Source organism: Trifolium pratense, linkage group LG3, assembly GCF_020283565.1.
Source record: "Trifolium pratense cultivar HEN17-A07 linkage group LG3, ARS_RC_1.1, whole genome shotgun sequence".
Lineage (NCBI taxonomy): Eukaryota > Viridiplantae > Streptophyta > Magnoliopsida > Fabales > Fabaceae > Trifolium > Trifolium pratense.
The window spans coordinates 46230580-46254976 of NC_060061.1; the positions used below are offsets into that span (position 1 = coordinate 46230580).

Consider the following 24397-nt stretch of genomic DNA (forward strand, 5'->3'; position numbering starts at 1 on the left):
TTCGTAAAAATATAACAACTTTTAAGTTATTTTTTTTTCATTTTTTTAAGTAAAAAATAAATAATTACTGAGTTGGCATTTATTATATAAAAAAAAATATAATACATTATATATATATATATATATAATAGCAAATACAATAATAATAATAATAATAACTAATAATAAAAAAAAAACAACTTTTTTTTTACGGAAAATAGAAAGAAAGAAGATAGAAAGTTGGGTTTCATTTTTTTTTACAGAAAAATTAAAAAAAAAACTACTTTTTTTTACGGAAAATAAAAAAAAAGTTTCTTTAAAAAAAAAGTTTTTTTTTTCATTTTTTTTAATTAAAAAATAAATAATTACTGAGTTGCCAATTAAAAATAAATAAATAATTAATTAATTTCCACGTGTCATGCCACGTCAAGATTCGTCCATGTCATATTTCCACTTGTTGAGCCAGGGGGGTAACGCAAGGAATCTTGACATTGCAGGGGGGTAATCTCAAAAAAAAAAATTGCAGGGGGGTAACGCAAAACTCACCTATTTTGTAGGGGGGTATAACACTATTTACCCTATAATATAACACTTTTGAGCTCGTCAAAGAAATTGAAATATCATTGATACATAATTGAAATTGTGGGGGACATTTAAAAAGTACTAACATTATTTTTTTATTTTTTTTTAATTTATCATTTTTTTAATACCCTCTATCACTAAAACGTTCCATGCATAAACATTTGTAATAAATGCAATACGGAATTAAAGGTTTATGACATGCCATTGTTTCACAATCATCGTCCTGTTCACAAGACCATGGCTGCTTAACTACAATATCAAATAAAAATAAGGACTGTTAGTTGTCAAATATTGTGTATATCGAGTGCAGATCCTCTACGGTGATATATTTATGGATGTGCTTTGTTATAGATCTCGGTCATTCAATTTTTTTTTCAGTCATATGAATGGTGTGATATAAAAATAAAATAGATGGCTGAGATGTCACCGTAAAAAAACTTGTTTTTTTTTTTACAGACCGTAGAAAAACTTTATATGAGTTGTATATCATATAAAAGAAAAATTGAAAACAATGTGAAAAAATTACTTACCAGCTGGCCTTAAGACGCCATTGGTTACGACAAGAAACATGGAAATACAGATTATCAAAGTATAAATAAACTTGAGAAGTTTAATCATATTATTTTTTCCTTTGCATGCCATCGATTGAAAATTGTTTAATTATTGTATAACTAAAAACTCTATAACTTATTAACTATATATAATTAAATAGATCCCAGCACTTTCGTGTTGAATTAAGTCTATCATAATATTGTAATTTTTGTTAAATGTCTCTAAGATATATCAAAGTGTCATGTTTATTTGATAAGTTCATTGGTTCGAACACTTAAACCTTAGTAAGAATCTCACATATTAAAAATCTTGGTGGCGATCAATGGTAACTATTTCTTTTATTATAATTTTCTATTTTAGCCTTTCACAATTTATAAGAAAATAATCCAAAATGATTAATAATTGTGATGAATTATAGAGAAAAAAAATTAATATTGTAAAAATAATGCATTTAAGAGGTGACAATACGTTAGTTTATAAAGAGTCGTGTTAACTTGTACTCTCCAAGCATTAGTTAAGGAACTAAAAACAAATAACACTTTTATTGAAAAGAACATCTATTTTTAAAAATATTGACTACATATGTTTCAAGATAATTATACCATATTGGTTTCTTCTAAACTATATCCCTTCATAATTTGGGGTATTTACTTATCAACCAATGAAAACAAGTCACATGCATGTGAAATAAAAGTTGGTTACTAGTTAGTTGTGGGTACCATATTTAAATCTACTCATGTGGCTTGTTCTCATTGCACTACAAGAAAACAAGGGTTTATTGAGGGACAAAAGCCCTCAATAATGCACAAAATTCGCCACAATTGCATGCATTATTGGTGGCTAAGGACCCTCTGGAAAATGCTCGCCAGTAATGTTTATTGGCGATCCAGGACCGTCAATAATGTTATTGACAGCCTGCAGCCGCCAATAATGCACATGGAAGAATTGGAAGGCAACGAAAAGACAACGACATTTGTGGCGGCCTGCAGCCGCCAATAACGAGGGTGAATTCCTAGCGGCATGCAACCGCCAATAATGTGCGGCGAATTTAAAAAAAAAATAAATTTAATTATTTAAAAATCAAATTAATTTTTAAATAATTAAATTATTTTTTTAATTTAGAGTTTTAAATATTTAATTTTAAAAAAAAATATACTGCATAATAAATAATTAAAAAATATTAAATATAATGTTATTTTGACAAAAAATATTAAATTTAATTAAAAACACAATATAAATACTTAACATAAGCATAATTAAACATAACAATAATATTGTCATTACAACCAAGCATAATTAAACATACCATCACAAAAAAAATAAAAATTAAACATAATAAATTGTCATTGGGTTACAACTAATTAAATCAAAAGATAATTAAAATTACATCATGATTATCATCGATTCAATATTCGTCACTTGGTCGGTCAGGCTGAGTTTGTGGTTGTTTTCCCTTGCCGCTGTATGTTGGCTCGCGCGGCCTCCCTTGGTCTCGGTCTCGGCCTCTACCTACCTCAATTATTCTTACTAGGGGGAGTGGGTTCGGTCGCACCAAAGGCGCCAAAGGTCGCGCCACAGTAGAAGGTGAACCAAAAGTACAAATATGCAGTTGTCCTACTAACTGGTAACAGGATTTCTGAAACATATTTCGCTTTAGAAGGTGAACCGTCATGTAGAGATAAACTAATGTGCCTCGGATGGGTGAACCGCAACCATTTCATGCAAGTAACATTAAAATCGGACAGTCCAATACCTCCAACCATTCAAATGTGGGTGCGACACCATTTGAAATCTGCTGACAATTGGCAGAGTAGATATGTTCATTGTATGGAAAAATACACCAAACTAAAGCTTACTCACGATGGACCGGTGGTTCGAGATAAAATTAAAGTGCTATACCCCTTGACGACGACAGTGTTGCAAACGATTTTGGCCGCCCCTACCTAGTGTCTTAAGATTTTGGGTAAAAGTATGGTGTCAAACCCACTTGTTAAGTTGTTCTTAATTTCAATGTGAATGATCCCCAATTGTCATTGTAATCCAACAGAAAATGGATTTCGTTTTTATAATCTTAATATAATCATCCCCTTTATCTAGAAACTTGTAATATTGCTCTTGTTCAATAATCTACGAAACACATAAAAGTTTGGCTTTTGACGAAATAAATAATAAATTTGACGTAAAACATAACATAGTATAGTATAATATAATGAAAATTAAATTAATATTTTAGAATTACAATTAACAATTATATTTAGAGCATATGAAATAATAATAATAATAATAATAATAATAATAATAAAAGATAAAATTAAACTAATAAGAAGTATTAAAAAAATTAAAAATTAACAAATAATAAGTTAAGTAATATATCAATCTAATAAATAAAAAATTAAATTATATGTATGCAGTTTGGTTCGGTTTCGATCGTTTTTGAAAAATTAATTCAAAATCCAATCTAACAATTTTTACAAAAGGAGATCTAAGTGACATCTTTGTTTACACTATCAATAGAGAACGCACGTTTCACGCAGTCACAATTAGAAGAAATGCACTATCAATAGAGAACGCACGTTTCACGCAGTCAAATAAAAATAAAAGACCGTTAATTACTATAGGTAGTCAAATATTGTGTATATGGAGTATAATTATTATTTTTTTTGGGAAAAACAGTATATGGAGTATAATATAAAAGAAAATTTAAATATAGTGTGAAGAAATGACTTACGAGATGGCGTTCTGAAGCCATCGAGTACAACAAGAAATATAGACATAAAGATTATCAAAGTATAAATAAACTTGAGAAGTAGTTTTGTCATATTTTTTCTCATTTGCATGCAATAAACTGAAAATCGTATGATTATTTTATAAGTAAAAACTCTATAGTTTGTTAACTATAATTAAATAGATCCTAGCACTTTCGAGTTGCAACAAGTCTATCACATGAAATTCTTGGTGATGATCATGTGGTAACTTTTTCTTGTATTATAATTTCATTATATTTTTATTATTTCTATTTTAGCCTTTCAAAATAGGCAAGAAAAAAAATCCCAAACCATTAATAAATGTGATAAATTATGAAGAAAAAAAATTAATTGTAAAAATAATGCAACGAACAGGTAGCAACAAATTAATTTATAAATTCAAATTTCCATTGGATAATATTTTTTTTCCAAAATTATGGGATAAAATTTTGGTGACGCATACTCCATCTTTTTGATAATTTAGATGTATTTATCCAACAATCGACGAGAGCAAACCAGTTAAATAGATTTATATGTGGTGTACACTTTTTAGCTGTATATATATACAATGAAATCAGTTAAATAATGAAATCAATGATAACAAAAATTCTAATGGACTCTCTCTCCAGGTAATTCTAACAAATTAGTTATGGTAAAAATCATGTGTCATCTTTCTTGAGTAAACTGTCAAATATCCCCTGAAATTTTGAAATTCGTTAAATATTCCTGAAATTTAGAAATAGACAAATATCCTCCTAAAATTATAAAATGTCAATCAAATTGCCTCCTGATCCGTTAACTCCGTCTATTTTGATGACATGGCTATGAACTGAGTATGTGGCACTACCAGTCAGAGTCCACGTCACTCGGATTGATTGCCACGTCATAGGGAGGTATTTGACCAAAATTTGCAACAAATATACAATTTATAACGGTCAAATACCCCCTAAAATTTATAACTTATTGTCAAATACCCCCTGAAATTTACTATTATTGTGCAAAACCCACCCTGTAATTTGAAAAATAAAGCAAAATATAGCAATCTCACCTGTAATGCAATCATAACACAAACTATACTTATTCTACAACATACTAATATAATCATTCTTCAATTGTCATAACAACGGGACAATCCGATAGTAATTCCCAAATTGCACAAGTCTTCAAATTACATCCAAAGTACATGTGTTACTACTTCAAATGACATACAAAGTAAGTCAATCTCAAATTTCATCCAAAAGACATAAGTTACTACAAGTCTTAAATTTACATCCATAATAAGCCAAGTTCAAATTACATCCAAAAGACATAAGTTACTGGCTTTTTCTAATATGAAATAGCAAGGGATGTCTTTCATGGTGCACAACAATATTTTAACAGTTAGATTTACAGACACACCAAATCTTATTGTAGGTCATCAACACTTGATTTTTTCCCTTTTCTTTCTCCATCGTCTCAAGCCTCAACCCACAGGCCACAGGAGAAGTCTCCATCTTCCATAATCATTGTGCGATGCTTCACCAACTCTTATTCTACTTGCATATGTCCTTTTCATTTCTCATTAATTTCATTTATCAAAATCTCAATGCTTTTACTTAATTAATTAACTTCATTTTTTTTTTTTGGCCATAAGTGTTGAAACTTAAATGAGTGTTCATAGACATAGGGAGAGAAAACGATGAAAATAGTTCTCCGAATTCCGGCGATTTTGGAACTGATTTTTAACATGGTGGTTGCCGCTAAAAGTTCTCCGATCATAAAATATATTTAGGGGTTTCGTTGCGGATATCAAGGGGTAGAAAACTGCCAGTCTGGTTTCTCCATATGTGGCCAACGGTGGCCGGAAAATAAGAGACAGCAGCGGTTGGGTTTTTTTAAATCTGTGTAATCTGAAATTTATTTGAGTGGTTTCGTAGAGGAGGAAGAGATAAATTTAAGTATTGCTGATTTCATGGCTAAATAAGTAATGAGACTGATGAGAAGCCCAAAGGTGGATGCCGACGGTCATGGTGGAATGAATTCTGTAATGCGAGAGGATAGAGAACTGTTTTTCGGTGGAAACAAATAATTAATTAATATATTTAATACATACAGCACATGATAATATCATGTGAACTATTTTGATCCAACGGAGGAAATAGGTCTTCCATGGTGCAAGATATGAGTGACTTATGCACCGTAGACGCTGCCTAAGTTACTACAGGTCTTCAAACTACATCCATAATAAGTCAAGTTCAAATTATCAAAATATAAGTTATCATGTTGGAACATGATGAAGAAATATGGAGGGAACTTGGTATTGAAATAAACACATATGTAAGAACCATTATAGTGTGAATTGAAAAAAGACTCTTTGAGTCCCACATTGGAAAAATCACACTACTTGGTAGTGTTTATATACCACAAGGTGGCAACCCAAGGGTGTGCCCGTCCGGCCGGCTCGTTTCGGGCTTGGGTGATATATTAATTTTTTAATACTAAGAAAAAGAAATTTTTTGAATTTAAATTTCTGTACGCGACTCAGCCAATAATTTGTTTCTTTGCCAATTTTGAAAATTCGTTTTCCTATTTTTTATAAACTCAATAAACCGTTTTACAACATATCAAAATATATCTTAAATACTTTCAAAATAAAGTAGCTCTTTTAATAGCCAAATTCTTCAAATTATGTTTGCTTACTACTTAGGATAAGAAGGGTAGACAACTGGTCCTCTGAGTCCATAAGTCTTTTCCTATAAAGAGTAATATAATAAAGCAAATTAGATTAATCTCTATAAAGTAAACCAGACATTCAAATATGTAATTGCAAAAAATCATATTATTCTTTTAGTATTAATACCTTCTGTCTATGTCCAGATGTTTCAGCTATGTTTGGTACCTCTTGAGACAATTCTTGAACAGGCCCAGATTGTGATAGTGGTATTTCATCTTGAGGTTGTCCCTCTTGCACCTCGGGTGGATGAGGTTGAGCTTCTCCCTCTTGAGGTTGAGGTTATAAAACGTCAGTCAAATTGCAGAGCCGGCCCAACATATTATGTGGCCTAAAGCGAATATTAAAATGAGGCCTTTAGTTTTTTTTTTTTTAAAATAATAATTTTACAAAGGCACAGATTATCTATAATTATTTAAATAATAATAATAATAACAATAATAATAATAATAATATAACTAAATTATGAACTAAAAAAAAGCCATTGCACTTTATTTTATGTCTATTTTATTGCATAAGTTTAACTCTAATTTAATGTTTGTTTTTTAGTTCAAAATATCTATTGATTTTTTTAATTTAAGATTCAATATTCATATTGTATAATATTAAATTTAAGTTAAAAAAACAACTTTATTTTTAAGAGCACGTTTTTTTTTTAAAAAAATTACATCAGGCCACAATTAGTTCAAAATTAAACAAACTATACTAATAGAGTATAATAGTAAAGCATTATTTTTCATAATAAAGAAAAGTTATGGGCCTTTTCTGTCAAATAAAAAAGGTGATGGCCTTCCAAAACAGTTAGAAAGGAGAAAATAAAAAAAAATTCAACAAAAAATGCTGCTTGCATGATTTGAGCATGAGACCTCCTTTCAAAACTGCAAACGCGCGCCAACCGAGCTACATTTCTTCTATGATATTTTCGGACATGAGGCCTATATATAATAAAACAAAAATTATTTGGAGGCCTAATAGACTTTAAAAAATTCGGTTTTTTGAGAGGCCTAAAGCCCTAACTTGGGCTGCTTGTAGCTTGGGCCGGCCCTGTCAAATTGCCCCCGTGACGTGACAACTTAATATTGTACAAATCACCATGCTACGTCATCCTTTATTAGCCACATCATCACACTTAACGGAAAAACTAACAGAGTGGGCAATTTGATTGACGTTTTATAATTTCAAGTGGATATTTGCCTATTTCCAAATTTCGGGAGGTATTTGACGAATTTTAAAATTTCAGGGGGTATTTGACAATTTACTCCATCTTTCTTGGAACCAAACCAAGCTTGTTTAAGAACAATAACAAGACAAGACATAAGTGAAAAAAAAAAACCGAAGGTAATAATGTGTAACAGTTAATAATGAGTGATCTCATAAGTATAGCTCAAATGATAGCTATCAGACACATTATTTGAGTGTCCGAGATTCCAATTTCGTATTCTGCATTTCTCTACATTTAAATGTGTGAGAGTCTAATTACTAGACTACTTATAAAAAAAACAATGAGTGAATGAGCATGTTAGAGTACATGAGAAGGTGAAACATTTATGGCATGAATGGTGAATCCATTGGTAACATGATTATGCACGATAATTCCAAAAAAAAAAAAAAAACTGTTTATGCACGATGTCATTTTTTTTTCCTTAAAAAAAAACCCCTTATTAACAAATCTATCCAAAATATTGTAAAGAAAAAATAAAATAAATTTACTACCTTTGTCCTTAATTATAAGATTTTGTTTGACCAAAATGTACTATTCATTTATCTTATTTTGACCGTATTTTTTTAATAATATATAAAGGTAAATATTAGCATATAAAATCTTGCTCAATTTGTTTTGATGAGTATTTTCAAAATATTAAATTTTTATAATTTTTACTAATAGATAATTAAAAATATTAGTGATCAAAATTATGCATTGGCGTATCTACAGTGGTCAAACATAGTCTTATAATTAGGGATGAAGATACTATTAAAAATAAAATTACTTCTCCATTCAATCAAAAGTAATTCAGTTTAACTATAAGCACTAGTCACATAACCATATTTTTTTAATAATAAATAATTACAAATATTAGCAGAGTATACAAGATGTTATTAGATTTATTTCGAGGAATATTTTTAAGATATCAATTTTTTATAATTTTTATTATTATACAATGAAAAATATTAATGACCAAAGTATATATTTTTTATTTTCATCATCGGTATCTGGTCTACTAGACCGTCTAATCTAGTTCGGATGTCAGTTCCGATATTAAATAGTTTTAGTCCCCTCCCAATCGTAATTACGGAAGATCGAACCGTGATTCTTCCTACTAAGTTTAGTGCCAATCAAATTATTGACCAACTAACAATCGATAATAACCAAAATACACTTGTATTAAAACAATCAATTGGAATATGAACTTTTCTCTCCCGACCCCCTTCATTTCTTTTTTACCCCTGCATTTCCATTTTTGTCCTTGGGGTATTGCCGTTTATACGAATCGAAGCAAATAATGAAGGTTTTAAGTTTTTGCTGACATATTAGACCATTTTGGTTCGTACGAACCGAACGTTAATGTTTTCGGTAAACACCAACCGAACGTCATCTTGTACGGTACCTGTGAACCGAAATGTCCTAGATTTCGGTAAGTTATTATCGAAATTTTCATTGGCTCACTAAAATTATGCCATTTCGGCAGAAGTTTATCGAAATCTTTGTTTCGGTACCTGCAAACCGAAATCATTGGTTGCGGTTCGTAAAAACCGAAATTTTTTGACAAAATTTTTTCAAACCATAAGGAATAAAATGAGATTTTTGAGAGGTATAAAAGAAATGTGGTCGGGAGAGAAATTTTTTTGGAATATTGGATCAATCAGTGTAGGATAAAGGAGAGAGTATTAATTTTTTTTTCCTTAAATTCTTTTTTTAAAGTTGGACTTGGGTTCAATCTGGTCTGCGTGCAGCCTACGCATGCGTGTGCACTTTGTTCTCATCCATCAATAATCCATAATAATCCGAATAGAATAAGATGCTTTATATCTTTTCACCCAAACATAATTTTTAATATCTTTGGCCTTAAAAATAAGATTTAATTATATACACCGACGGTGTAAAATAATTTTACACTTTCAACCAATATTAATCATATTTTCCGCCATATCATCTCACTTTACTCCAGTTTATTGATATGACATGCAAAATAGTGATTGTTTATTGAACGATTGTGTAAAATTGGTTTACACCTTCATTACATATCAATTAAACTCTAATTTTTTTTTCTGAGTTCGATCCTAAATTCATTGTAAAACAATTTTTTTTTTTTTTTTTACGGAAAGCCTTAAAAATATATCACACCTCCATGATCAAAAAAATATATATCACATTGATTCAAAAAAAATATATATATATCACACCTTCGTTTTTTATAAGCATATATCACACCTTCGTTAATCACTTTCCACGTGTACTCAAAACCTAATCTCAGCCGTTCAAAAAACTGGTGGCCCATACACTTACACCGCCTCAACCTCACGCACTATATAATCCCCCTAACCCCTACCATTGCAATTCATAATTTCATATTCAAATTTTCGAACTCTCTCGAAGCACTTTTCTCTCACAGGTTCGCTTTCTTTTCCTTCTCTTCTTTACTTTTCTTTCCTTTCTTTTTTCCTTTTTTTTTTTCCCTCTTTTTCTTTCTATTATTGTGATTTTTTTCTCTTTATAGTATCTTAGAAATTAGGCTTATGATGAAATCGCTTTGAATTTTTATTCATTCATCGATCATGTATTACTCTGTTTATGTTGAAGTCATCATGAAATTTTGTGTTGTTGGTTTAATTATACGTTAGGAACTTTTTTATTGTTTTATTTGGAATTAATTTTTTAGGGTTTGTTAGAATTTTATAGATTTGTTGAAACTAGTCAAAATTACTTCCAATTTTTATTTCGAGATTATATGTTACTCTGTTCATGTTGAAATCATGATGAAACTTTTTGTTCTTGTTTTAATTGTGATCTGAGCTTTTCAATAACTTGATTGGAATTTAAATTTTTAGGGTTTGCCACTCTGTTCATGATGAAATTATCATGCAATTTGTTGTCTTTGTTTTAATTATGTTAATTAGGATCGTTTCAATGATTTGATTTGGAAATTTAAGTCTTTATTTTTTCTTATTATGTTCTATGAAATTTTGGGATTTCGGTTTTAATTTGGTAATATTTTACAGTTCATGTTTTGTAGGTTGTGAACTTGCTTAGGTATCTTTATAGGAAAAAGAGTGATTTTGAACTTTATAGGAATAATACTGATTTTGTGTTTAAGCTTTGATGCATGATTCAATACACATATGGAGAAAAATCTTTTGCTGGATTGTTTATTTCTTTGATCTAAATATGGTGATTGTTTTCTTTGCAGTTAACTTTCTTCTTTCGGCGTTCTAAAGTTTACAAAAAGCAAAGTACATGGTTGAGTTGGAAATTCAGATCCCAACGACATTTGATCCATTCGCTGAGGCCAAAGATTCGGATTCAACTGGAACAGCAGGGTATGTTCATATACGCATTCAACAAAGGAATGGAAAAAAGAGCTTAACAACTGTTCAAGGGCTGAAGAAAGAGTTCAGCTACGAGAAAGTTCTGAAAGATCTTAAGAAAGAGTTCTGTTGCAACGGTAATGTTGTGCAGGATAAAGAACTTGGCAAAATTATCCAACTTCAAGGTGATCAACGCAAGAAGGTTTCTCAGTTTTTGGTTAAGGCTGGTCTTGTGATGAAGGATCAGATTAAGATTCATGGTTTTTGAAGGATTTGGTTTCTTATAGCTTATGGTGTTTGAAGCTGCTGTTAGGTTTATCTGCTGAGATTGGAGTGTCTTTTCTTTTGCTTTTAGTTTGATTTGTGTTATTGAAATAAAAGTCTGTTTGGTTTTTCTTTTTCTTTTATGTTTTTATGATTTTAGTCCATAATGGATGTTGTGGTTGAACTTGAATGTATGCAAGGCACTTCAAATATAATAATACTTGATCATTTGGTTTTAAGAGTTAATCTTTTGTTATTTTCATCTTTTATTCTGAGCTGATTACTTAATCTAGGATCCTACTGCTGAATTATTAAATGTGCAATAATTCTTTATATCATGCTGAATATCAGTATAAAAGTTATGACTGAAAATTGATCAAGATAAGTTAGCGGTACTGATTTTTCCTGAATTTAGCTTGCTGATTCACTTCATTTCTGCTTGGATTCATAACTTTAAAGTTGAATAAATAGAGTGTCTGGGATTGAAACTCCGGCTTGTCAATAATATTTGCCACTACGCATGCAAACTATTTTTATTTAAGAAGTCCATGCCACGGGACTGAGGCTAGACCGGCAAGCATAGATCGAATAGACGATGCCTGGGACTGAGGCTAGACCGGCAAGCATAGATCGAATAGACGATGCCTGGGACTGAGGCTAGACCGGCAAGCATAGATCGAATAGACGATGCCTTGGACCGATGGGAAGAAGATATATAGAAAAGTCTTCCATGATGCTATGGTTTTCCTTTGAGGAGGCAAAGAGACTAGGGGCAAGAAGAAATAACGAAAGAAAGTGAAGTAAGCATCTAACTCTCGTACTCAGGAAAGTCAGTAAAGGATAAGGGATTAGTGGGCGGATGGTGTAGTTCCCCCTTTTCGTTGTTCTCGGTACTAGGGCCGATCCCATCCAGTGAATCATTGCTTTCGACTTAGAAGTCGTATCAGCTTTCCCGAGCAGATAAGCCGGTTGTAGCTAGAGCAATTGAAGGTAATTTCAGCGATGTTTGTATTGAACATTTTTTTTTGAACAAGCATTTGTATTGAACATTATTCTTCTCATTTACAGAAAGTTGAACATACAAATGGAACTGCATATTGGTTTTGAATCATATTCACCTTCTCCAACCTTGGAGCAAAATAATTACCATTCAAGCATATATCACATAGCAACGCCTTTCACGAAGATAACAAACATGTCATTGAATCATGTGACTCATATTCAAGAAACATCTAGACATGTTATCATTTATCAAATAAATTTTAATAAAGTAACAAGAAGATTTGAAGCAAGATAGGTGTGTTGCTTGTAGGCGTGTGGGAAAACAAAGACAATTTTTTAAAAAATTGTAATTTAAAATAGGGTAAATAGGGTTTTACCCCCTGCAAAATAGGTCAGTTTTGCGTTACCCCCCTGCAAAAATTTTTTTCGTGATTACCCCTCTGTAAAATGAAGATTCGATCATTTACCCCCCTCAGTCGATAACATGGATGCTGACTGGACAAAAATGATGACGTGGCACGTACAAGTGGAATTAATTTATTTTATATTTATTTTTTTATTGTCAATTCATTAATGAATGTATAATTATTATTTTTTTAATTAAAAAAAACTGAAAAAAAAGAAGAAAAAAACGATAGTAATTGGGGTTGAAGGTTCATCTTTTTCAATAGTTGTGATTATAGAAGATAAATAATTTAGGGTTGTTAATAAGATGTGAAATTTGAGAGAAATTTGGGTAAGAAGATTTTGTTGATTGTGTGGGATTTGATTTGTGATTACACCGAGAAGAAGAACAAGAATGTTTATAAATAAATTCCATTAACAATTTTTTTAATTTCTTTTTCTTTTTGAAAAATTAATAATTATATTAAGTTATTTATCTACGTGGCACAAAAACTTTAATAAAAAATGAATGAAAAGCCACACATGCATCCCACGTCATCAATTTTGTCCAGTCAACATCCATGTTGTCGACTGAGGGGGGTAAATGATGGAATCTTCATTTTACAGGGGGTAATCACAAAAAAAAATTTTGCAGGGGGTAACGCAAAACTGACCTATTTTGCAGGGGGTAAAACCCTATTTACCCTTTAAAATATTTATTCTAAAATTATTATTCTCTGTCACCAATTCAGTTAGTAACGTACAGGTAAGTTTTTCTTCCGCTAAGAATATTGATTTATTGATTAACTCAATTGAGTTCTATTTTAAATATTATTTTTATGTTTAAGTAGCAATAATCTTTTAAAAAAGATAGTCGCATTTTGTTAAAAGAATTAAGTTCATTGAGTATGATGCTTCAAATAGGTCCTATTACAAACACTATATGTCTTAACTTTTGTTTCAACCTCAACTCTGCTACACCGTACGTTTTCATGCGATATTGTCTACTTTGAATCTTACGAGAATCCTTACGATTTTATATTTCAAATGCACCTGACTTTTAAACTACTAATCTCTTTGCATCATACAATTAATAAACAAAAGATGAGGATTTCAAGTGCAAAAACATGTCTAACTTTATTGAAGTATCGAATTTGCTATGTGACTTTATAATTGATGTCCAAGACAAATTTGAAGAGGACTCAAAAATAAAACGTCTATGGTGAAACAAAAAAATAACCAAGAGAGTTGATCACTAACAGTGATGTGGAAACACAATAACTCAAAAATAATTCCAAAATCAAAAACTTTACATGCCTATGAAAGATATGATATTTTAGAAGTACTTTTCAGAAGCATTTTAGAATAGCTTAACTTGTTGGTTTCCACTCCTCATCATTGCACAGAATTCTTCATAGTTGATTCTACCATCCTTTAGAAACACAAAACTGAGGATTAAACTATGGAACTAGAATAGAAACTTGTAGCAACACAAAAGGAATTAGGCTTACGTGATCTGTGTCCACTTCAGATATAATTGTATCGACTTCGGATATAATTTCTTTGATTGTGGCATCATCTCCCATACCATATTCTTTCATGGCAGTTTCCAGTTCATCTCTTGTAATAAACCTACAATGGGATCAATTAGGCTCTTTCTCAATGTGCAAGTGCATGTTTGGATCAACAGTGAATCTTGCAGAATTACCATGTGTTACCGTGAATTTTGTAATGCTTCAACAAGATCACGGTACCAACATGATTTTTCAAATTCACTGTCGAACCAAACACGTACTTAGTTCGCACAAATGACAATGGTGACAAACTTGAAAATAGAACCAAGAAGGGTCAACCGAAGAAAAAGTAAGGTCTAAAGCGAGATTGTATAGCGAATGTGAGTTGACTATGGTAAAGTGAAGCTCAACATATTTTCAGGATCTTGACCTTCGATCGGAACTATAACCAACTAGTCGAAATGTTATATGGATTCTTATCAAGTACACCAAAAAGTCCAACATTACTAGAGAGTCGAGGTTAAAGGTAGTTTATAAAACTCCTCTCTTCAACTCACTGAGGCACCTTCTAATTACGGACAATACCTCGAAAAAGTGGCACAGCCTGTTGCGGGCTTGAGGTCGGAACATTGATATAATAAAAAGAAAAATGAGGAAAAAATTAGGACGGAGAAGAATACAAGGACATACCCACTGCTGTCTTTATCGAAATATTGGAAGGCCTTGTAAAGATGGTCATCTCTTTCTAACTTGTGTCTATGCATTGTAGCAGTCATGAATTCAATGCAATCAATTGTGCCATTTCCATCTACATCAGCCTACATTTCATGTCAGGGAATTTATGTTAGAAAAAGCTTCGGAAAGAAAAAGAAAACATATAGTGGATAAAACTTAAGAATAGCTTACAGCTTCCATAAGTTGTTTAACTTCAGCCTCTGATAGCTTTGAGCCAAGTCTTTGCAATCCTGCTTTTAGTTCTTCATAGGTAATTGTACCACTGTTGTCTGTGTCCATATTTGTAAACATCGCCTTCAAACCTCGGATCTCTTCTTCAGACATATTCTCAGCAATGACCTGGAACAATATTATAAATCCATTGAGTTATTCTCAGCTTATGATATTTTTTATGTCAATGCTGTAAGCTGTAACCATTCATTAACATCAACAGAATCATTAAGTTATGATTTGAAATCAGCCTTTCTTAATGATTTGCAATGGATCCATAGCTTGTTTGTGTTGACTTATTTGACATAAGTTGTTTACAGCTTATTTCCATAAGCTCTCCAGGATAGCTTATGAAAACAATTTAACGTTTATATGACAACAGTTTGACTTTATTTTATCTGTTGTTATAAAAATAGCTTATACATAAGACCTTATATGATAAGTGTGTATGCTATAACGCTTAATTAAGTTGTTTATCCAAACAGGAAGCCTGATTGGATTGGCTTATTTGACATAAGCTGTAACTATAATGAGATTTAAATTGCACAAGTTTTCCATGATTTCTTATGAAACCAGCTTATTGTAAAACAATTTAACATTATTTTATCTTTTGGTTTAGAAATAGCTTATACTTAAGCAATTATATGATAAATGCTTAATTATATTGTTTATCCAAACAAAGTCTAAGATGTACCTAGTATACTATCTAAAGAAAACACACATCAAAGATCACTATGGTCTCTTAATGAAGATTGTGGATGGAGATACCTTCAATGCAAGTTTCTTAAGTTTATTCATAGCTCTAAATTGCTTCATTCTAGAAAGAACAGCGCTGTCTATTGGCTTATCAGAAGCATTTCCACCTTTAATCCATGGATGCTCTAAACACACATGCAACATATGAATCAGTTAGTGAAGAAAATAAAATCTACCAACCAAAAATATTCATATAAGAATGTTAAACCAATGTTCTGTCCGCAATATTTGTAATGAGAAAAGGTAGTGATTACATATCTTATTCTATAAGTTACATTACATCCAACTATCCAAGAAGAGAAAGCATAATAGGAGTTACACACCTAGAACCTGTGCGGAAGTAATGCGTTTCTTCGGATCCTGTATAAGCATTTTACGAACAAGATCCTTGGCGCTGTCCGATATTTTAGGCCATGGATCACTGTCAAAATCAATATGACCTTCCAATATGGCATCAAATATTCCCTTTTCAGTCTCTACAGAACACATGCAATAAAAAAATTACACAAGCTGGAAAAACATGTTTTATGTTGTTTAGTATGTAGTTGATCGTTATTCTATCGTATGAAAATCAAAGCCATAGTTTACCAGCCCAAAATGGAGGGACACCACTAAGTAAGATATATAATATTACTCCTGCACTCCATATATCGATTTCTTTTCCGCATCTGCGACGAAGAACTTCTGGGGCAACATAATAAGCACTTCCAACTATATCACGGTACACCTTTCCTACAAAGCATTAATTTGAGATGTTTAGGTACATAATCTTGCTTTAAATCAGATAATCAAAAGATGACTAGTTTCCAAACATACTACAGCTCATATATTGCATTGCAAATATGTGTGCGCGCTCGCCCGCTCGCTTAAATTATTTCAAAGATAATGATAGACATAAAGTTTCTTAATAAGCAGTAATTTTACTTCCTAACATTTACAGAACTTCTCAAATGAATGAATAAACAAAGCTTTCCATTTTTACATTTCCACACTACTGATGAAAATTATGTTTGATATTCCCTCATAAATGCAATATGGCCCATCACATTATAGGGTGTAAATTTCCACATTCACATTTCCAGCAAATATTGATATAGTTAGTTAATTTGTCAGTCCAAATTGAATAGCAAAGATGTCATAATATAAAGAACAATGATATGAAGCTACTGTTAAATTAACTGGCAGAAGTTAATTCCAACCTAAATCCAAGACAGTTTCTGACAAAACAAAGCTGGCAATAACAAGTATGGTCCACAAAGCTACTACTATCTGTTAGCATAAACAGCTTAATTAAGTGCTTATTGCATACACGCTTATCATAACAAACTCAAATTGTTTTCATATAAGCTATAAGCTATTTTCATAAACTAGCCTATAAAGCTTATGAAAATAAGCTAAAAACAAATTATCAACACTTCATAAGCTATTTGCATGAGCTCTCTAAAACACTCTCTAAAGTGTTTAAGCCGGTAGAAAAGCTAAGTCAATCCAAACAAACAGAACCTTATTAGGTAATCATGAACTCAATAACATCAAAATTTGCTAGAGGAATTAAAACAATAAAAATAATCTTGTTCAATCAGTAGTACCAGAGTTCAAATCCAGGCCAAAATACTTTTTTGACCAGACTTTACTTGCCTCCCGGTCAAACTTGCAAGTTCAAATCCTCACCAAAATACTTTTTTTTACCAGATTTTACTTAACTCTCAGTCAAACTTAGGATTAACATAGTCCATTTCTCCTCGAAACCGAAGGGTTAAAACAAAAAAACACAAAACAACAAATGAATTGACAAGTGAATAGATCAAAAAACAAAACTTTACCTTCTTCAATAAAAACAGACAAACCAAAATCAGTTGCTTTAAGAAGTGCATTTTCATCTTTACTAGACAACAAGAAATTCTCTGGCTTGAGATCCCTATGCATAACACCCATAAAATGACAAATATGAACAACATTAACAATCTGTCTACATATAGAAGCAGCTGCTTTTTCACTATAATGTCCTTTAGCAATAATCCTATCAAAAAGTTCACCACCAGCACAAAGTTCCATAACAACATGAACTGAATTTCTATCTTCATAAGCTCCTTTAAATTCAACTATATTTGGTTGACCACTTAAATGTTGCATAATCTGAATTTCTCTTTTTATATCTTCTCTATCAGATTTACTCACAAGTTTCCTCTTTGAAATTGATTTACAAGCATAAAGCAATTTTGTTGAATTTTCAGTACATAGATATGTTACTCCAAATTGACCTCTACCCAATTCTTTACCAAGTGTGTAGAATTGTTTCACATCTTCAAAACTTTTTCCTAGGATTGTGTTTGTGTCTTGTTTTATAACAGGTTTTGGACTTGGAGCTGAATTTGATGAAGGTTTCAATGGTATTTGAGGTTGATAAGATGAAGTACTAGGTGGTGGTGTTCTTGATTGGTTGACTTGTTGATCATGGTTGTTCCTAAGACCAGAAGATTCAGCATATCTATAACCATTGTGATGTTCTGGTTCTGAATCTTTGTCTTTACTTAGAAAACAACCCATTTTTCAGATTCTTAAATTTAACTAAGAAACACAAAAAAGATGAGTTTTTTTTATCAATGTTTGAGATTGACTTAATCAAAAACATGAACTTTTCATCATAAATCTACAAAAAAATGATTACCCAGATGAGGATTTTGAAGAAATATGTGCAGAGAATGTGAAAATAAAAAGAGAGAAAGACAAAGTTTGATACTTTGATGAAGAAATGTAAAAGCAAATAATATTATTATATAGAAAGAGGTTTAAAAGAGTTATAATTATGGAAAAAAATTCAAAAATTTAAAAGAATGTTGAAGATTGAAGTTTTGTTTCCTTATTTTTTAAGAAACTTTTTGGTAATATTCCAATATATCTTGAAAATATTAAATGTTTATTTTGACATAAAATTTTTATTAAAATAAATGTTATTTAGGATTTTTAAAGTGACTTTAATGTTATTTTCGAAACGTTTTTTTTTTTCATTTGAAGAAGTTTTAGATTTTTCCGATTCTCATTTTTTTAATTTAGAAAATATGTAATAAATAGATGAATTCTTTTAAAAGTGGTTATTAATTTTTTCAATTTTTTTATTTATATTGTTTAAAAAAACCAAAATACTAAAGGACTCTAAAAACCTATTTTGCCACAAGCTCAGATGCTCTCATTTTCTTTGCTGGTGTTTGGTGGTCTTTGAGACACATCAATCTGGTGTGTCTGAACAATGAGATTTGGTCCTTAAGTTAGCTTTCCTTTAACATTCGAGTTATGGTCAAAACTTTTAAAAGGTGTTTCTCCCCCACTTCTAACGACGAGTTAGCTTATAGATATCAAGTGGAACAATAACAATTATTGTTGTGTCATTTTTAATGTGGACGGATTCTCTCAGTTCTCTCGTTTGATCTAGATTTTACGGCATTATTAGAAACACATTCGGCCGCTTATAAAAAAAAACACATTCGGACACTATCTTGCAGGCTTTTTAGGCTTCATTTAGGCTCATCTGACTTTTTGTTCGTTGAACTGTATGCTATTTAGAAGGGCCTCTTGCTGGCCAAAAACATGGATATTGATGAACTTATTTGCTACTTTGATTCTTTACATTGTGTCAACCTCATCAAAGGTCCATAGTTAAGTATCATATTCATGATGTGTTGATCTAAGACAAAAAAGAGTTGTTCTCTCAAACCAATACAGTATTTCTTTTTATCACATACTTAGAGAGATGAATAAATGTGCAGATTTCTTCACCAATCTTGGAACCTCCTCAGATGTCAACCTCTATAACTCACTCTTCTCATCCAGAAGGTATTCATGATCCTCTATCATATTACCCAAATCTCTCACCACTAGACCAAACCTAATGACTTATTTATAACAAAAATTATACTCCATCATATAATTATAGCAAAAATTAATAACGAAAATTTTAGAAAGTTGAACACTCTTTTATTTATTTATAATTTTTTAAATCTATATAAAATACTATAATGCGCTTATTTAATTATTTTACATTTTTTTTAATAATTAAGCACTTAACTTTGAGTCGGAAAAAACAAGAGAGAAGAAAACAAAAAAGAAGTTAATGTGGAACAGGTCAACAATGAATCCGTGTATCTTATTTATGAATTTTAAGTTGAACGTCATTATTGGTTTCACAAGAAAAGGAACAAGAGAGACAGTGAAGAGAAGCTTCCTTCACAAAGGCAGGGACAGCTTTCTCATCATATCTATCATAAGGGACTCCATGTATTTTAAATTAAGGATGTGAGTCTTTCACGAGTTTAGTTCAATTAGTAAGAGACATTGCATATTATATGTAAGAATCGAAGTTTGAACTCTGGACATTTTATTTATTCATTTCAAGAGTGAAATTTTTAGTAACTAGATTATCTGACAAAAAAAAATAATTAAGGATTGGAGTTCGATTTTTTGTTTGGGTGTGCGTTAAATTTTTAGAGAGAGTTAATTTGCTGTTTATTTAAGTTCTACAAATTTGAAAGATTAATCCATACAAATGCGTGCATGAGAATATTTGATTTACATAAAAAAATTAAAATGTGTTCTAAAAACATACATGTTTTTAAGAGTTTAATATAAAGAATACAGAGATTATATATATAGAAAATACATAATATTTATTTTGAAAATTGTATATTTAATATTTTAAAATTTAAAACTTTTATTTTATTGATTTATGTTCCTTAACATTTAATTTTTTTAATAAGTATTTTTAACATGTAACCTTGAAACAAAAGTGAACATAACTAATAGTTCTATAATAATAAAAATATGAGGAGTGCTAGCAACACACTCTTTAACAAACACACTCTAACACTCTCTCTTCTATTGGTTAAAATTTATATGGGTCCCATAAAAGTTATATGGGTCCACATTTTTTTATGGGACCCATGTGAATTTCAACCAATAAAAGAGAGTGTGTTGGAGTGTGTTTGTTAAAGAGTGTGTTGCTAGCATTATTCTAAAAATATTGTTATGACACACTTTTTAACACATATTTTAATACTTTTTTTTATTATTGGCTGAAAGTCATATATATCCCATATAAAAATGTGAGTCCCACCAATAATGAATTGGTCCAAGTGATAAGGGTCTTGATACGCTTAAGCATGTGATTAGGGATTCGATTTTCAATTAATGTGTATATGGAGAAAATTCAATTGAGAGGGGAGAATCCCCTTTGTTTGAAAAAAAACAAGTGAGTCCCATATAAATTTTGTGGGATCATATAAACTTTATCATTAAAAAAAAGTGTTAAAATATGTATTAAAGAATGTGTTGCTCCTTCCGTCCAAAAGTAAATGACCTAGTTTTGACTTAGTGTATTATTCATATGATGTATTTGACTGTATTTTACTACTAATTAATATATATATATATATATATATTTATATATATATATACAAATATTAGCATATGAGATATAGTTTGATTTGTCTTGGTGAGTATTTTCAAAATATATAATTTTAATAATAAATAATTAAATATATTAATAATTCAAATTGTGCATCGACAAATATAAACGTGGTCAAAAATATCATTTATTTTGGGACCGAGAGTAATTCACGTGACTAAAATGAATGAAGTTTTTTTTAGAGGAAAAATGAATGAAGTTGAATGGAAGAAAAGAGTGTATCAAAGATGTATGCGACACGTCATTCTGCTGTTTGACTCATGGAGTTATATTCATAAAATATATTAATAATAATACATTGAAATGTTCAGAAATTATTAAAAAAAGAATGTCATCTTTTTCCAAAGTCGGATCGATCTTATTCTTAGTTGCCACTCACTCACCAATCTGGAAAGGAGATTGGCATTTTGCTACTTTTTTAATGTTCACATTTGTTTTTATATGGAAATTTTCTATCAACTTGAATTTGTTAATCTTACAAAGTCCAGAGTCAGAAGTCAATGTGGTAATAATTACTAAATTTATAGTATTTTTTTCAGGGTAGACAACTCTAAATAATAAATATCAATCATATGATTAATCAATATCACATATGGATTGGAGTTTTCTTTGTGATGTTTTATCTAGTAATGAGATTTAGCCGATGAATATATATACTAGTCCGTCCCATAATATAAGTAAAAAAAAAATTTTCACACTTATTAAGAAAAGTAAAATATGATAATTTTAAGGTTGACTTTTTGTGTGTTTGTTGAAATAAGTTTCATGGGAAGATGTAAAAACAGTTTTTATTTGTTATTGATTATGGGGAAAAGAAGAGAGAGAGTAAATTAAGTAAAAGTTTATCTTGGAAATGATAAAAGTTAGTTTTTTTTGCTTATAATTTGGGACATGAAAAAGTGATTTTTTTTGCTTATAATATGGGACGGATGGAGTATATAGGTTCAATTAATTATTCAGTGCTTATGAATTTTGATAGAATCGGTCCTATTACACCGGAATATAGTTTCGTCAGGGAGGTCCTTTATCTCTATACTTATTTATTTTGGTGGCAGAAGGGCTGACTTCCTTATACATGAGGCCGCCGGTAGAAGTGACATCCATGGGTCACACCTCATTTTTGCAAATGACTATTTCTTGTTTTGCAGGGCTGATGTCATTGAAGTGAATCAACTCCTAAGGATTTTACATACTTAATTATGAACAAGCCTCTAGACAAGAAATAAATTTATATAAGTTTGAAGTGTTTATAATTAAGTCGCAATATGTCTCATGCGGCTAAAGAAGACTTGTCTAGTATTCTTGGAGTTCGGCATGTTCTAGGTACGAGTACTTATCTTGATTTACCATCTATGGTAGGTAGGAGCAAAAAAGCCACTTTTACTTATATCAAAGACCGTATATGAAAGTGGATAAATTCTTGGCGAGGGCGAGCATTGTCAAAGGCTAGTAAAGAGATTATGATCAAGTCGGTACTTCAGGTTATTCATTTATATGTCATGAATGTTTATTCTTCCCTCATCTTTTATTAGAAATATTGAATATATGTTAAATGCATTTTGGTGGGGCAGAGGTAGTAATACGTGAGAGGCATAAACTGGCTAACTTGCGAGAAACTTGCATGCCCCAAGGCCAAGGGAGGCTTAGGCTTCCATAATTTTGAAGCCTTTAACATGGTTATGGTGGCGAAACAAGTATGAAACATTGTTCAAAATCCGGACTCATTGATTGCCAAAGTAATTAAAGCAAAGTATTTTCCACAATCTTCTTTATTTGAAGTCTCTTTGGGTTATAACCCAAGCTTTGCTTGGCGTAGTATTTGGAAAGATCGTCAAATTTTGTTGCTTGGATGTAGGTGGAGTATAAGTGGTGTTGATAAAATCAATATCGTGAAAGATATGTGGTTGCATGGTAGTGATGAGCGTTGAGTTCATTCTCCACAACAGGAAGGTGTGTACATTTATATGTTAATGACTTGTTATTAGATAATTATAAGGCTTAAGATGTTGCTAAAATCCGGACCCTATTTCCATGTCAAACATCAAATTTAATTATTAACATACCTTTCATCACGTCAGTTCATGAAAATAGATTCATCTAGGATGAAGAAAAAAATGATTGTTATTCCGTTAAATTTAGATACAATTTAGCTATACGTCGTAAAATAAATTCTATATTGAGGGTAATTGGAATGATCAAGAACCCCCAAAAAACTCACATGTACTAAATGTGTAGAATCTCCAAATCCAATTATTTAACATTTTCCTTTTCCTTATCATCCCCACGTAAGAATTGGCATGTTGGTTTAAGGAAGAACACCAAGTGGTTGCATTTATAGCCACTTGTTGTGATTGACAAATAAAGAAAGTGCGTTTGCAAGCGTTATGTTTAGTGCTTTTTCATTACGCGCTTGATCGGTAATTTATTGGAACTAAATATATATTTAACTCATTAAAATATTATTGGAGTAATCAGTTAATTTAGTCCCTAAATTATCACTCTCTCACCAACTTAGTCCCTAAACTATATTCACATCCTTCAATTTAGTCCCTAAACTATTTTCCATCCATCAATTTAGTCATCCGTTATATTTTCCTTTAACTGTTCTTTAAAACCCTAAAATCCAAAAGCTACTTTTACGCTTATATTCTCTTCTCGATCAACTCTCTCAAATCATCTCAATCTGAAAATCCTAGCGCCACCTATACGCTCCAATTCCGGTTGTCGTCGTTGTTTTAAGGTACGTTTTTCATGCCACCTCCAGGATTAAGCCGAGGATCACGCAATGAAGGACCTTCTACTTAGTGCTTTTGTTTGATTGTTGCTTATAATATTTGGTTTTTTGTAATGATGCATGCTAGTTTTCTAGTAATGAAATTATGGTTTATGATTAATATTGTTCTTTAGTTAACTATGGATTGTGATTTAGTTAGTTCTTTTGATGAATAATGGATTTGTTGACTTATGTAATGAATTTGATGGA

The 24397-nt window shown here is 30.9% G+C and overlaps 2 protein-coding genes and 1 long non-coding RNA gene across 3 annotated transcripts; 1 reads left to right on the plus strand and 2 right to left on the minus strand.

Moving 5' to 3' along the window:
- Positions 1–560: 560 nt before the first annotated feature.
- Positions 561–1274, minus strand: LOC123917134. Its single transcript, XR_006812379.1, has 2 exons — positions 1092–1274; positions 561–810 (listed from the first exon to the last, which is right to left on the minus strand). It is a non-coding gene; the product is annotated as an uncharacterized LOC123917134 (long non-coding RNA).
- An 8786-nt stretch (positions 1275–10060) lies between these two features.
- On the plus strand, positions 10061–11594 carry LOC123917135 (protein translation factor SUI1 homolog 2-like). Its single transcript, XM_045968770.1, has 2 exons — positions 10061–10178; positions 10974–11594. The coding sequence occupies exon 2, from the start codon at positions 11021–11023 to the stop codon at positions 11357–11359; it is 339 nt and encodes a 112-aa protein (XP_045824726.1). The 5' UTR covers positions 10061–10178; positions 10974–11020; the 3' UTR covers positions 11360–11594.
- Positions 11595–13852: 2258 nt separating this feature from the next.
- Positions 13853–18825, minus strand: LOC123917136 (calcium-dependent protein kinase 2-like). The gene is made up of 8 exons (XM_045968771.1): positions 17780–18825; positions 16545–16688; positions 16280–16432; positions 15969–16081; positions 15162–15329; positions 14946–15073; positions 14253–14373; positions 13853–14173 (listed from the first exon to the last, which is right to left on the minus strand). The coding sequence occupies exons 1-8, from the start codon at positions 18501–18503 to the stop codon at positions 14102–14104; spliced, it is 1623 nt and encodes a 540-aa protein (XP_045824727.1). The 5' UTR covers positions 18504–18825; the 3' UTR covers positions 13853–14101.
- Between the last annotated feature and the right edge of the window lie 5572 nt (positions 18826–24397).

Bases quoted from the DNA above. Each gene is read 5' to 3' on its own strand.
- LOC123917135 (XM_045968770.1), top strand. From the start codon at position 11,021: ATGGTTGAGTTGGAAATTCAGATCCCAACGACATTTGATCCATTCGCT.
- LOC123917136 (XM_045968771.1), bottom strand. From the start codon at position 18,503: ATGGGTTGTTTTCTAAGTAAAGACAAAGATTCAGAACCAGAACATCAC. The intron at 16,689-17,779 runs GTAAAGTTTTGT...AATGCTTTGTAG, and splicing joins GTCTGTTTTTATTGAAGAAG to GAAAGGTGTACCGTGATATA. The intron at 16,082-16,279 runs GTGTGTAACTCC...ATGTGTGTTTAG, and splicing joins TACTTCCGCACAGGTTCTAG to AGCATCCATGGATTAAAGGT.